General features: G+C 41.4%; 1 protein-coding gene across 3 annotated transcripts; it reads left to right on the forward strand.

Annotated features, from left to right (window-relative positions):
* The first annotated feature begins 757 nt into the window (after window positions 1–757).
* Window positions 758–13,562, forward strand: rrbp1a (ribosome binding protein 1a). 3 transcript variants are annotated; one of them, XM_084948632.1, is made up of 27 exons: window positions 758–985; window positions 2,702–3,755; window positions 5,040–5,194; window positions 5,319–5,441; window positions 5,996–6,148; window positions 6,368–6,486; window positions 6,693–6,846; window positions 7,758–7,896; window positions 8,032–8,213; window positions 8,332–8,366; window positions 8,455–8,530; window positions 8,651–8,688; window positions 8,781–8,862; window positions 8,952–8,989; window positions 9,134–9,212; window positions 9,302–9,391; window positions 9,498–9,584; window positions 9,667–9,756; window positions 9,840–9,932; window positions 10,040–10,090; window positions 10,174–10,254; window positions 10,644–10,727; window positions 10,961–11,038; window positions 11,673–11,756; window positions 11,857–11,955; window positions 12,810–12,953; window positions 13,041–13,562. In XM_084948632.1, the coding sequence occupies exons 2-27, from the start codon at window positions 2,720–2,722 to the stop codon at window positions 13,077–13,079; spliced, it is 3,429 nt and encodes a 1,142-aa protein (XP_084804758.1). In that variant the 5' UTR covers window positions 758–985; window positions 2,702–2,719; the 3' UTR covers window positions 13,080–13,562. The 3 variants fall into 3 exon arrangements, with proteins under 3 accessions (XP_084804758.1, XP_084804756.1, XP_084804759.1); XM_084948630.1 differs by having other exon boundaries at window positions 759–985; window positions 8,949–8,989; XM_084948633.1 differs by lacking the exon at window positions 10,961–11,038 and having other exon boundaries at window positions 759–985; window positions 8,949–8,989.
* Window positions 13,563–14,279: the final 717 nt, after the last annotated feature.

Below are 14,279 nucleotides of genomic sequence, written 5' to 3' on the forward strand. Positions count from 1 at the left end.
GCTCGCATTAGTAATACACCGTCATCTCAAAGTCAAAACAATTGCTGAAGAATGACAAGGACAATCTGCGAGCTTACTTGAACAAACAAGTGCCACCACTTCTCAAACTGCTTTTTAAAGGAGTTTGAGAAGTGGTTTGAGAAGTGGTTGTGTCAAGGATTTCGGAAAGGCTTATTATGGGATGTGAAAAGACCCCGATGTCCCCTTGTGTATCTGTGTATTGGAAAAATCTGAAATTCACTTGACACAAAATTGTGAAAGTGTAGAAAAAGATAAATGGAAGTAGTGAAAAGCAGAAGTCCTGCTCACAGCAAAAATACTTTGACAAAAGAAGAGGTCAGTAGGTTACACTGTACTTTGCATTAAAGAAAAGATACCTCCCATAGACCTACTCCTTTCAAAGTTGCTGTGGCCTTACAAATAAGAGCACTTTGTTTAAATATGTGGATATTTTGAATACTTCCTTTTGCCAGAACAGGGCAGTCCTCAAAAACGAAAAAAAGTGCTTTTAAGTGTAAAAAAAAGTGTTTCTTCTCAACTTTACAAAGCATACCCTCCTCCAGAGTGAGCGCACTTAAAAGATATAGTAACAGGAAACTTACTTACTTACTCTCCGTTTCAAACAAATCGCTTTTGTTTGACTGAAAAACCATCTCACTGTACGAACTTTTTCCATGACCGCAGTAAACTACAACTCCCAGCAGCCTCATTTCCGTCTTGAGAACATTCCAGCCAATCAGAAACCTTGTGGATTTATGGTAGCTATCTGGGGCATGGGGCCAGCGCGTCTAGCCAGCTCAAAGTGCCACGACTTCACAGCAGACCGAGGATTCTCCAGCGGAGTCAGGAGGAGAGCACTGGAAAAAAGACAAGTTAGCCAGATAACTGGACATATAGGTAGCTTTGCCCAAAAGCCACTTCATTTATAACTCGACCTCAGTATATTCCCTTTGAAGCGAGCAGACGTAGCGTTATCAGCGCCGGGGTAAGCGTGGGATTCTTGGAATTTTTTTTATTCATTGAACCATCTTTAGCTAGCTTGGAAAGCTGTTAACTGCTAGCCCCTAAGAAAACTACTGCCATAGAAACAGACCAGACGGAAGTTATTTAAAATGATTTTAGACCTTTTTCTTGCTAACTGTTTAGTCTGCATTTTTATTACAGCTTGTGTTGTCCATTTTTGTTGCGTAAGCGACGCTTATTGTGCAGGACGTTAGCCAATTTCATTGATTCATAGTGTTAGCTGCAGTGCTAGCTGGTAAGTATTGATTAAAACCATATAAAATTTAAAATAAATAAATAAATGAAATACTTGGGGCATTTGCACATCACTGTGCTTTAATGCGCGGCACGTGAAATAGGGTGTTCATAACGGTTTGTAAACTTTGAATGATCCCTTTCACTTGTGATCTTGGGATAATTTTAGGATTAGCTTGAATAAACTATCTTTGAAGTTATTGAAGTCGATGTGTGTGTATTAGATTATGGGGAACAAGTAAGCTGTTATTATATACATCTTTTTAACCTTCATCACTTATTCAATTTCACGCCTTTTATCTGAAGACAGTTTAAATATCTTCAGTACACCCTCTTTGAGAACCACTATAGCCATGAATTAAAGTCAGATATCTTAGGCTCTGTCTGAGGGATGCGTTTTTCGTAACAAAGTTGCACTTCTATATAACAGTTGGGGTCGAGTTGGCTTTCTTTCAGTCCTCTTCTTCAGTTCAGTCTGAGTAAAGATGCGCTGATGTGTGACATCACAGATAGGAGGCAGGGCTGTACCTTCCCCTTTGAGTCTAGCTTATAGACCCTGTAATGAACAGGGACTTTGGACTCTTACTCTGCACTTTTCCTTTCCGTGTCACGTTGCTTTGTTTTAAAACAATAAACCTCTACATGTGTTGGCTTCTTGTGTTTATGCATTTTCTGTTAAGATAACATATCTGTTACAGATATAAATGATAATTCTGCTAGAATAAATCAAGGTGTTTTAGTGACCCGCAAAAAACAGTCAGCCAGCTGTCCTATATTTTACAGGTGAAATGTTCTGGTCTGTGACAAGAACTTTTAAGAGCCTTGAAGAAAAAGCTGAATACTCTTGAAGGCATTTACTTTAACCACAAGTGAGCTTATGGAAATCTCTGCATTTTCTGTGTGTATTACATTGGTTTGTAACCATTTTTGATATGATCGATCAATTTTTTTGAGCATCTGTTTCAAAACAGTTTTTGATTTTACTTCAGAAGATATCGTGCCCAAAAGTATGGGCCTATTCTGTTATAAAAATACAGTAATCAAAATGATAATTCTAATGTTAAAAAAGTGAATGGCTTTAAATGACACTTTGTCTGAGGTTGTTGCACTTGCATTCAGTGTTAAACTGACTGTATGAGATGCAAATAAATGTGAGAAAAACGCATTCAACCCGAAAGTAAGCAACTATTTGGTTTCAGAGTTTAAGATTTATTGTTCTGCTTTCTGTGGCCACAAGTTATTGGACTTGACAGTGACACCTTGAGGCCGTTTGAGGTAAAAGCTAGGATTGTTTCTCCTAAGAGCATTAATGGTAATTCTGTCTGATCAGTTGCTTTGCTAATGCAGCTAATGTTACTTACATTTTTTCTTTGGTAATATTACAATTTTGTCTGAGTATGAATGACAAAGTGAATCCCCCCCACCCACCTTTTTTTTTTTCCAGGTTTACTAAAATTTAGCCATGGATATCTATGACCCCCAGACCCTTGGGATTATGGTTTTTGGTGGATTCATGGTGATCTCTGCTGTTGGGATTGCCCTCGTCTCCACCTTCTCCATGAAGGAGACCTCTTATGAGGAGGCCCTGGCTAAACAGCGCAGAGAACAGGGTAAGACACAGTCTGTTCGCACTGAGAAAAAGAAAAAGGACAAAGTGTCTGAGAAGAAGAACCGTGGAAAGAAGAAAGATGAAAAGCCCAATGGGAAGATCCCAGAGCAGGAGAAAACTGAAGACGTTTCTGAAGGCGATGCTGACACTGACGCTGACATAGTCAGTGAGGGTGTAACTGCGCCAACTGTAGCTCCTTCTGTTTCTGTGCCTGTCTCCACTTTTGAAGTTGCAGCAGAGATGCAGCCCAAGTCTGCTGCTGAACCAAACCCAGCTCCTGAGCCCTCACCTGCACCTTCACCTAAAGAGAAGAAGAAGAAGCAGCAGAAAGTGGCAAAGGTTGAGCCAGCTTCAACCCAGTCATCTGTAGTTGTGTCTGAACCGATCAAGTCCTCTGCAGCTTCTGCCGTAACCCAGGCTCCAGTCTCTGCCCCGACGAAGGTAACTGCTCCATCCTCTGCACCTGCCCCAACCCAGGCTGCCCCAGCATCAGCCAAGGCCGCTCCTCCACCTGCTTCAGCCAAGTCTGCTCCTCCACCTGCTTCAGCCAAGTCTGCTCCTCCACCTGCTTCAGCCAAGGCCACTCCTCCACCTGCTTCAACAAAGTCTGCTCCTGCTCCAACTTCTACAACAGCTAAGTCCTCTTCAACCAAATCTTCCACTTCTGCTGCTCCTGCATCAGCTAAGCCTGCCCCTGTCACATCCAAATCTGCTCCAGCACCAACCAAGTCTGTACCAGCTCCATCTAAAACTGCTCCGGTGCTGGAGGCTGTCACTAAAGACGTCCCAGTGATGGCTGTGCCCCCGGTGGGATCCCAGCAGGCTCCCTCTGTTGCAGCAAAAGCACAAGAACCCAAGAAAAAGGCATCAAAGAAGAAGACTGAGCCTGGTAAGCATTTATATTTTAGAGATCTCTGATTACTGTGTACTAGACGTTGCAAAATGTAGTATTATTAATCTTATTTTAATATTTATATAGTTTAATTTTAAAGTTATTAAAGAAAGAGGAATTGCTGCAAAACAGGCAGTCTACACACGGTAGATGACAATGCACATAGCTCAACAGAAACCGCAGCTTTAGTTTCAGATATGACCACAGTGCTGCACTGGCTGCTTTTTATTATGCTAATATGTCCCTTCATTTCCCTCACATATGTCTTTCTGGCATCTTTTACCTCTTCCAAAGAGAGATGTGAGGGAGAGATGAATGGGAATCCTTGGTTCCAGTGCTGGTGATTTTCTGTGTGTGCATACAGAATACTTTTTAGGATACACATGTTTCCTTGCTCTAAGCTCCTCTCGAAGCCTCCTCCCTGCTCTTTTTGAGGCACATTTAAGGGACTGGTCCATCTTCGGTGGTGGAAGGGGAATGAGTTCACATCGGTGTAAAACAGAAGATCTAATGTTGTACATGTTTCAAAATGAGAAGTACACACTGTCTTTACTTCCTTGGTAACCCTTCATATGTTTTAGATATCAACATTTTTTTCTGGGAAGCTGGTTGTTTGCTCTTTGATTAACTCTACAAGCAGCTATTCTTTAATGTAAACAAGTCATTGTTTGCTCAATGCAAATGCCTGCTATTATGCTATATAGCGGTCTGCTGTTACTGTTACAGTTTCTACAATAGACCTTCTCATTTAAATCAATGGAAATGGCAGGAACTACATTAGCCATAACACTGGTTGTTGTAGTGAGAGTTTAATGTTTAAGAGTTGGCTTGCATACACATACTTGCAATCTAAGTCAGGAATAACTTGTCAGTACTGATGAACTTGAGCTGTGGACTTGTGGAAATAGTGCCAATGGCAGTGGTGGGTAACGTCTGGCACTCAGCTCTGGAGGGCAGAGAGCACACCAGCTTGTCCAAACACTGTTGCTCTGTTTTGTTAACTTACAAAGCCTCTCAGTGCTGCTGACAATGAGAAGAGAGGTGGGGTCGGCTTTCTCACTTGCCCGAGGCTTGTCTCCGCCTGGTGCCACAATGCCCCATTATTTTGCCATCTGAAAATGCCCAGGGCCCCAGACCCAAAGGACATGTTGTAGCATTGTCCTTTTCCTAAGGCGGTGTGAGAGAATTCAGTCACCTTTGTCTAGACCACTTTATTTTAGATATTAAATAAATTCTGAGTTTATCTAATTCTTCTGCATTATTCTGTGTTTGCCTTTGCAGTTGCAGCAGTGGATTCTGCCGATGCTCCGCTGTACCTGCCCTATAAGGCCCTGGTATCCACCATCAGCAGCATGGTGTTCAGTGAGGGAGAGGCACACAGGCTCATCGAGATTCTGTCTGAGAAAGTTGGCATCATCCAGGACACCTGGCACATGGTATGGAACAGCAGAGTCAGTGAAGGAAAAGCCTCACATAAGAACATAGTTCACTGAATACATTTGAGAGTTGAAGAAAGATTCATTCTTTTGCATCTCTCTGTGTGTTTGTTTGTGTGTTTAGGCCACTCAGAAAGGAGACCCAGTGGCCATGCTGAAGAAGCAGCTGGACGAGCGAGAGAAGCAGCTGGCAGCAGAGCAAGAGGATGCTTCTGCAGTGAAGAATCGTCTTCGAGAGCTCACCAAGGTCAGACATAGAAGAGTCTCAAAAACAGCAGGTCTGCTCGATAGCCTTGTTTGCTGCCCAGTGAGACTATTGTTACTCATAATATGGACGAGAATCTTTGCTGCATTTAAATCCTTATTATAACTAAGCCTGAAAGTGTGGTTTGGCATTGTGGCAGCAGATAAAGAAACTAAATTAAAAGGATTAATATCCTGTTGCCATGACTGTGCACTGACAGCTGCACTATTCTTCTTTTGTCCTGAGGGTGGCACTATTGGAAAGCTAACTTGGTTATCTGGTTACGATATAGAAAAAAATCTTTAAGATGCAGGGGAAGTAGTTTCACCTTGATTTGGTAGCCACTGCTCTGTTTTACACCGTATTATGATATATTTTTTTAAAAACCTGATGGGTAGGTGCTAAGTGAGAGGTAAAGCCAATAATATGTTCCAAAATTTATAATCCTCTCCTCTCTTGTGAGATTGATGGACAGTTGGGGAGATTTCATTCTTAAGTGACTTGTTATAACACAATGAACGTGAATCCTTTCTCTGATTGTGCTGTCCATTTATCAGGAGTTGTCTGCTGAGAAGGCCAAGGTGGCCAGCGTAGAGACGAGGCTGAGTTCTCAGCTGAGTAAGAGAGAGCAAGAAATGGTTGCTCTGCAGGCTCGCATGCAGGCCAGCTACCAGGACCACGTAGCCCAAACGCAGAGACTCAATGCAAAGGTCAGTTTAATACACATTACATTGAATTTAAAAATCAAGCAGGTATATTTGTGTTTGCGTTTTATTATTTTATGGTTCTCTGAGTAATCTGACTCCTGTTAGAAAGGAAGATTTAGTTTACTCTTGAAACACATTAAACATTACTCTTGTGAAAGAGCAGTAGCACCAGGCTTAATGGTTTCTTTAGCAACATTAAAATAATCTTAAAAATGACTGCAGATCTTAAGCCTTCAGGACCAGCTGGAAAAAGGCCCCAATGCCCAACTTGCTCGCCTACAGCAGGAGAACTCCATCCTGCGTGATGCGCTCAACCAGGCTACGAGTCAAGCCGAGAGCAAGTGAGTTTTTACCAAACGCTGACACGGTAACTGACTAGTATGGGGCAATAAGAGATTTTTACCTCTTTATAAATACATTAAGTTTTAACTTCAGTACAGTGTGTACTGATTCAGATTCTTTTTATAACAGATCTGAAGGTTGACTCGTGCTTGAAAGGCATGTGTCTTTACTCTTGAGCTGATGTCTGTCTCCCCTCTGCCCTCAGACAAAATGCAGAGCTGGCCAAGCTGCGACAGGAATGTGCAAAGTTAACCAAGGAACTCGGAGAGAAGACGGAGAGTGTGCTTTCAGATGAGAACATAAGGAAAGGGCTGGAGGCCAAGGTCTCTGCTGCTGAGAAGCAGCTCTCACAGCTTCAGGTTGGCCGCATTATCTTTATTATCACTACATAAGACCTGATTTTTTTTTTTTTTTTTTTTTTTTTTTTCCCTGTCTGTTTTGCTATGGGACCACATTTATTCTAGCTTTTTTATATAATCTTGTTTCTGCAGCAAGTTGGTGTCTGAGCATCTACAAAATGCAAGCCTAGGCCTTTCCCCACCAATCTCTAGACTCTCTAATGTTAAGGGACGTCTAATTGCCTTGTAATCATAGAGCCTAGGGCCGAGAATGGAATGCAGCTGTAACAATGACGGGGGCTGTAGGTGCCAGCTGGAATGCGTTCGTGTCCGAGCATCGCTCTTCCCCAGCCTGTTGTAATCGGCCATAAAAACGTGACACCGTTTCCAGTTTTCAGACAGGAAGTACAACAGTGTGTTTTGGTCTGTTAATTTCCTTGTTTTATGCACTATCAGCCCACACAGTCCCACTCATGGAATGCTGCTGCTCTGAGCTATTACTGGTAATGTGGAACATGTGAGTCAGCACTTCTCACAAGTCAAGTGTGCCTTTTGTTTAATCATTTACTTACTGCCCTCCCAGCAGTCTAAAGTCTTTGTACATATTATGCAACAAATCACGCTCACATGATGAAAGAGTTATATTTTTTTGGACTGTGACTATCAACAACATGGAGACAAAGGAAATTCTGTCATTTCCAAATCAAATCTCCTCCTGTGATGCTCGTAGAAAGAACTGCTTAGCTTAGAAATAAGATGTCTGTTTAATGTAACTGTTAATATTTTTTCTCTTTGTGACATTTTCTGTTGGCTCTTTCTTTTTGTGGAACTTTTAAGGATGCTTATGACTCAATGCTGTCAGTTACAAGAAAAGTTTTAGTGATACTTTGCTGCCCTCTGCTGTTTGTAACAACTTAAGATTTCTTCTTCAGACCAGCCACGCAGAGAAAGAACAGGCATTGCAGAGGAAATTGGAGGAGGTGTGTGAGGAACTCAGAACAACACAGAGTAGAAATGGCAGCCTGCAGGCAACTTTGGACAAGGCCCAACAGGACAGTGGCACACTCTCAGGTCAGTGAGCAAAGGCTATCATATTTAAGTGTTGGCATTTTTTGTCAGTAGTTTAAATAGAAAAATTAATCTTAGACAAATCTTAGTCAAAGTATTTAAAGCTAAAGATTAACTTGCAAGTTTTTATTTCTACAGAGTTTCAAGTACGTGTTAAGAAGTTGGAGGCTGAGCTCAAGGAGCGTTCTGCTCAGGTGGATGCCTTCACTGTCCAGCTGGAGGAGACAAAGAAAGAGAAAAGACAGCTTGAACAGCAGGTGGCGTCAATCAACTCCCTGTTGGAGGCCAGTCAGAATAAAAATGAGGAGGATAACAAACAGGTAAATGTATTTTAAGTTTGACCTCTATGAAAGAGATGACGAATACGTAACCACACCTAAAATTGCTGACTAGTATGTAGTCACACCTAAAGATGTTTGTTATTTTTACATTTTCCAGGTGAACTCTGAAGATGTGGAACGTCTAAAGATCAGGTAGGTGTTTACTCTTCCTCTCTCATAAATCAATATCACATCCAATGCTGGTTTATTCACTTTCTAAATATCACGCCCTTATGTACAGCTTGCAAGAGAGAGAGAGCCAGTTAAATGTGCTTCACGAGGAACTGAAGCAACTGCAGATAAAGAAGGAAGCTGCTGTAAGCACTGCATGCATTTGACATTTAATTTGTTACCAAAAAGTATCACTTCTCAGTTTCTCAGGACAAATATAGATCGCAAAAAATGGGCTAATGGCAAATAATGTTCCCTTTCAATAGGAGAACACTATTGCTGAGCTTGAGCAAAGAAATAAGAGGTAAGGTGCTTTATAATTATCTTGGGCTAATAGAAAGTGCAGGTTGGTTTTGTTATGATTTATACCTCTGTGTAAATTGTGTAACCTTTTAGTGAAGATGCCAGTCAGGTCACAGCACTTCAGGATGAACTCAAAAACCTCAAAGAAGAAATGGTGACACTGAAGAACACACAAGTAAGCGTTCCTGTTGATGTGCATGATTCTGCTTTTAGAGCTGCCCAGAAGGAAAAAAATTGATTTGCATGTTGTTCCTGTTTCAGCAGTCAGATGGCTCTGCAGAGCTTGCACTACTACAGAACAGGTAATGCACTTAAATGTTGCTGTTCTGCCTTAACAGGCAAATCGTACACACTCAGGTTAATAAGTCTGCCACATGTAAAGATCAGCCTCACACAAAATTAGGTCAGTTATTTACATCTGTTTTGTCTTTTGTTTGCTTTAATAGTTTGACTGAAAAGGATGCTCTGGTCACGTCATTACAAGATGAACTGAGGGTAGCAAAAGAGAAGGTTGCCACTCACGCGGTAAGTCTTTTCACCTGCTGGTGGCTTATCAGTGGAAACCAGTTTGCTGCCAGTCACCTTACTGATAATGTTGTTCACTGCTTAAACAGAACACTGCGGCAGAACTGGCAGCTTTTCAAAATGAAACCAAAGAAGCTCTCCAGACACTTTTCCCACAGATACCTGTAGAGACAGAGCAGGTAAGAAAGGGGGATTTCACTGGGAGAGTTGCTGAATGAGCTTTTTATTCCAAAGCGGTTGGTAATTTGCCTGTGACTCATTTATGCCTACTTTTTCTCCTCTTAGTTAAACTGGTTAAAAGTGTTTACACAGAACGCTCAGGGAGCTCTGAGCCAGCAGAGCCAGGAGTCTCAGTCGAGCACAGCACATTCAGTAAGCCACTTTACACTGTTTCCACATACTGGTTTAAAGTAACCTGGCAGAAGAGGTTGTGAATGTTTGTGGTTTGTTATAGGAGTTGCTTGAGAAACTGAAGGAGGCGGAGGAAAGCCATGGTTCCCTGCAGGCTGAATGTGAACAGTACAGGACAGTACTGGCTGAAACTGTAAGTTTCTAAAATCCAGTGGTGAATTACGGATTACAAAGTTGATATGGTCCATCTATAGATCTCTCCATTTTCTCCTTTAGGAAGGAATGCTGAAACATCTTCAGAAGAGTGTGGAGGAGGAAGAGCTCGTATGGAAATCCAAGATGGCTAACTCAGAGGAACAGCTGAAAGAGGTGACTAATAATACCTACTAAAGATTTTATCTTTATCTTGACTTTAAAAACAATGTCACTTTCAGGGGTTTTCAAAACTAATTTACGGTATCTTGTTACATTGCCAGGCTTTGCAGAAAGTCAGTAAGCTGGAAGCAGAAAACCAAAGTATAGAACAGGTGAGGATTTCTCCACTCTATTTAAATCACCTCCTGGGGGTAAGTTGGCAGGTTTTAAGTTGTCATTTTTTTTTTCTCTACAGTTGAAGGAGCAGATGATGCTTCTGGAAGCCCAGCTGGAAAAGCAGACAGACAGTCATCTAATCTCAGTGGAGATGGAGCAGGTACACAAGCAGCTAACATCTTTAGCAGGCTTACTAGAATTGTATTATATGTATATTAAATGATAGAAACTTGTATATTACTGGCATAGTTTCACCTTTATTCTTGCATTCAGGCTATACACCTGGTTTCTTGACTAGTTAAAAAACAACTCCCAAGCATTTATTATAGTGCAAATGTAACACACTGATGTAGAAGTCTTAAAAACGTACAAAAGCTTCCTTTATCAAATATGATACATTAAGAGTTAAGGGGTTAAGCTGGAGAATATCTAATAATAAATTTGCTGAGTTATCTGTTCATATTTAAAATGTGTTCATTTACATCTTTTGTTCCACTTAAAACAACAACACTAACATTGGCTCCTGTCTGTGCTCTGCTCTGCGTTCAGCTGAAGCTGCAGCTGTCGGAGTGTCAGAGCCAGCTGGATTTGGCCCGGAAGGAGGCCAAGGCACACAAGGAGGAGCTCGCACAGGTGACTACACCGCCGTGACTCACTTTCCCATCGTCTAGCCAATAATATGTAACGCATTCTTATGAAAATGTACTTGAGTTGAGAGGAGGGAATTTTCGTTAAGGAATCCATGCGACTCATGACTTCACATGCAGAACCAGCTCAGTAAGCTGTCACTGACTTATGAGTGCCAAGCGAGAGATTCATGGATGGAGGTTACGTAAACAGTGACGAGCGGCGGCTTCCTTTTTCAGGTCAGAGAGCAGCTGAGCGAGATCACGCTGCAGGCCCAGCAAGAACAGAATGGCCCGGCTGAGGCTCAACCCACTCAGGTCAGGGTGCAAATGTCACCCTTCACTTCCTGTTAGAGAGTACTGGACAGTGACATGAACAGCTTAAATAAATCTCCTTTGTTTTTTTAACATTTCCTTCACAATTGGGTTTGGTTCCATTTAATAGGACATCGAAATAAAATTTGCAAGGATACAGATGTGTGTTGTCATGTGAATTAGAAATACATTTGGTCATTTCCTTCTCCTAAATGAAGGATCTTCCATGAAAAACAAGTCCTGATGACTCCGATATAGTAGGGCTGTAATTCCGGTCCGTCCAGTACTCCTCCAGCAGGGCAGCTGTTTATGCTAACCACTGTTTGCACTAACAGAGTGAGCCTAACTCTTAACTGCTGCTGATTCTCCACTTGCATGCTCACCTCTGTTTTGTTTCCTGATATTTGTTTATATGTTTAAAAGCCCAGAAACCTCGTGTTTGATTTTAGTCTTTCACCTAGAAACAGCGAGAGAAAGTACTAACCCGGTCCACAGGTTGAGCAGCTTTTGATTTATGTATGTTGGTGTGTGCACAGTGCTGGCACTTTAACAAAAGAATGTTTGTTTACGCATCACTGTGCTGCCTATTAGTGTGTGTGGATGTGTGTCTTTATAGTGTGCCTCTGTCTGCCGCCAGGTCCAGAACGAGTTGAGCCAGACGGCAGAGAAGCTGCACGGGGAGGCGACCCACAGGCAGCAGCTCTCAGAAGAGTATGAGAAGGTATCAGCTACAGTCTGTGCAGTATTTATGTTCTTCTTACACCTTTACGTTTCTCTTAAGTTCTCAGTGGATAACAGAGATGTGTGCTGTCAACTTCCAGGCCCAAAAAACTGTAGCAGAACTTCAGACTCAACTGGATCTTTTAAAGGATTCCTCAGAGTCGCCACAATCCGACACTGAAGACGTAGCTCAGCTGAAGGTGCGTAATGGCTACAATAGCGTTTTGTTAGAAAATAACAACCACTGTTTGTTTGTTTTTTTGTTTAATAAACAAAAAGGGCGACCGTGGTTCAGGGGATTGGGAAGCTCATCTTGTAAGCGGAAGTTTGCCGGTTCGATCCCCAGCTCTGTCTGTCTTGGTTTACCGCCTACTGGTGATGGTGCGATATAGCAGCCTCGCTTCTGTCAGTCTGCCCCAGGGCAGCTGTGGCTACAACTGTAGCTTGCCTCCACCAGTGTGTGAATGTGAGAGTGAATGAATAGTGGAATTGTAAAGTGCTTTGAGGGTCTCAAAAGCGCTATATAAATGCAATTCATTATTATTATTATTATTATTATAAAAACTACTGATATGGTTGAAACTGTGCATAAACATACAGATATAGCGAGCCTAGTGTGAGCATATTACATGAATAGGGTTGTAGTATTTCATAGGTGAGTGTGTGGCAGGGTTACAGTATAGGATGGATGAGTGCTGGTCTATTATAAATCTTTAACCCTGCAAAGTATGTCAGGATGACAGTGGCCCTGCTTCTAACAACAAAGAGACTTAATTGTCATGCAGTCTACACACCAAACGGTGCAGAACGAAAATACATCACCTGGCTCAGAATAGTGCAGCAAAAGAGAGTATAAAGAGGTCATGAGTCAAGTCACTTGACTTGATATAGAACATGGAACGAATAAGCAAGAACAAGATGTGCAAATATGTATAATATATAATAAAAAAGAATACACCTGTTTATAAAAACATGTAAAGCTATTTCAAAGTGTTTTTTTTTTTTTTTAATCTTAGTTCATTGGTGTCATGTTTGCTCCTGGTTGTTTGAACAGGAGCGCTTGGCGAAGGAGAAGAAACTGTCCAAAGACCTGGGCCAGGCAGCCACTAAGCTCCAGCAGCTTCTTAAAGCTACTCGGGAGCAGCTGACCAAAGAGCGGGAGACAGTGAGAACACTACAGGAGCACCTGGAGAACAAGGTGAGTAAATGCACTCCCAGTGTGTACGCTCATAACCTTTTGTTCTTATATATTTTCATGCTACCATTTCTCATATTTCTTTTCAAGGGAGAATACGTGGAACTGAAGGAAGGAACGTCTGTGTGAGAGGAAGTTCACTGCAGGCACTACAAAACTGCCAAATATGCCTTATAATTACCATAGTTATGCATTCCAAAAATTTCTTTTCTTGTACTGTAGTTGATTGCATTTATTGCAGCTGTAGGAATCAAGTATTTGATATTTTTTAAAAACATTTCAAACTAAGAATAGAGGAGATAATCCTGCTGCAATCTTTATTAAAACCCACATTCCCTCAACAACTCTGGCTATGTCAGAAGTTATTTATCCCCCTGCCTTCTATTTCTGACATTCCCCCATAGTTCAGTGTTAAAAGGGAAACCGAATGTACGTCAAACGTGCATCAACCTGTGCAATTACTTTGTATGTCTTTTCTATGTGGTTGAATGATGGGAACATAATGTGGTTCATCAGTGCAGGGCCTGCTTTTCCTCTGTAGCTGGTTGCCATTAACACACATTGAATCTGAATTTGTATGAATGAATAAACTACAGTGTTGGCACTCTGTAATTGTGTTCAGTGCGTGTGTGTTGTTGCTGCAATGCAGTCAATGTTGGCAGGAAGCGAAGCATAATGGCACATTTTTAGTTCCGGTGTGATTAAAAACCACACATCTTCAGTCATGTGTCCTGCACAGTACATTTACCTTAAGGCATTCAATAGAGTTTTATTTATGTTGCACCGATTCTCACAACAGTAGTCCCTGGCATTGCACTACTGTAAAGGACCTTATGGTTTTATAGAGGGTATACTCCAATTATCTTTGTTTTTCCTCTAATTATCTTTAAGGAAAGATTGGTCAGAAAGAAGAACGTGATAAGTTTTGACATTTGGCTTAGGACCACTACACTCTAAATCATTGTGTCAAGCTTAAAAGCTGTTTGCCAAACCATTGCTATGTGGAGAAAGACTACTGCTATCTACCAGGAAGTCCTGTTAGACAGCAACATGCTCCGTGTACATTTGTCATACAACTGAATGCAGATATGAAATCCAGCCATAGTGCTCAGACTAAAGCCACCTTTAGGGGGAAAAAGGTGCCACTGTATTTTCTTAAAGCTTTAATTTCAATAAAACTGTTAGAATTCCCCCAAGAGTGTTTGGCTGTTTCCTTTATGACCACTTCAAGGACTTTACGGAGAGTAGAGTCTCATTTTTAGTTCAAGTAACGTGAGAAAGCTCAAAGTGCGACTACTTTATAAATTAAAAAGAAAACTATAAATCTAA

This window comes from Perissodus microlepis, chromosome 13 (assembly GCF_051167445.1).
Source record: "Perissodus microlepis isolate ML-2025 ecotype Zambia chromosome 13, ASM5116744v1, whole genome shotgun sequence".
Lineage (NCBI taxonomy): Eukaryota > Metazoa > Chordata > Actinopteri > Cichliformes > Cichlidae > Perissodus > Perissodus microlepis.

Bases quoted from the DNA above. Each gene is read 5' to 3' on its own strand.
- rrbp1a (XM_084948630.1), top strand. From the start codon at position 2,720: ATGGATATCTATGACCCCCAGACCCTTGGGATTATGGTTTTTGGTGGA. The intron at 7,897-8,031 runs GTCAGTGAGCAA...TTATTTCTACAG, and splicing joins GGACAGTGGCACACTCTCAG to AGTTTCAAGTACGTGTTAAG. The intron at 9,585-9,666 runs GTAAGCCACTTT...GGTTTGTTATAG, and splicing joins AGTCGAGCACAGCACATTCA to GAGTTGCTTGAGAAACTGAA.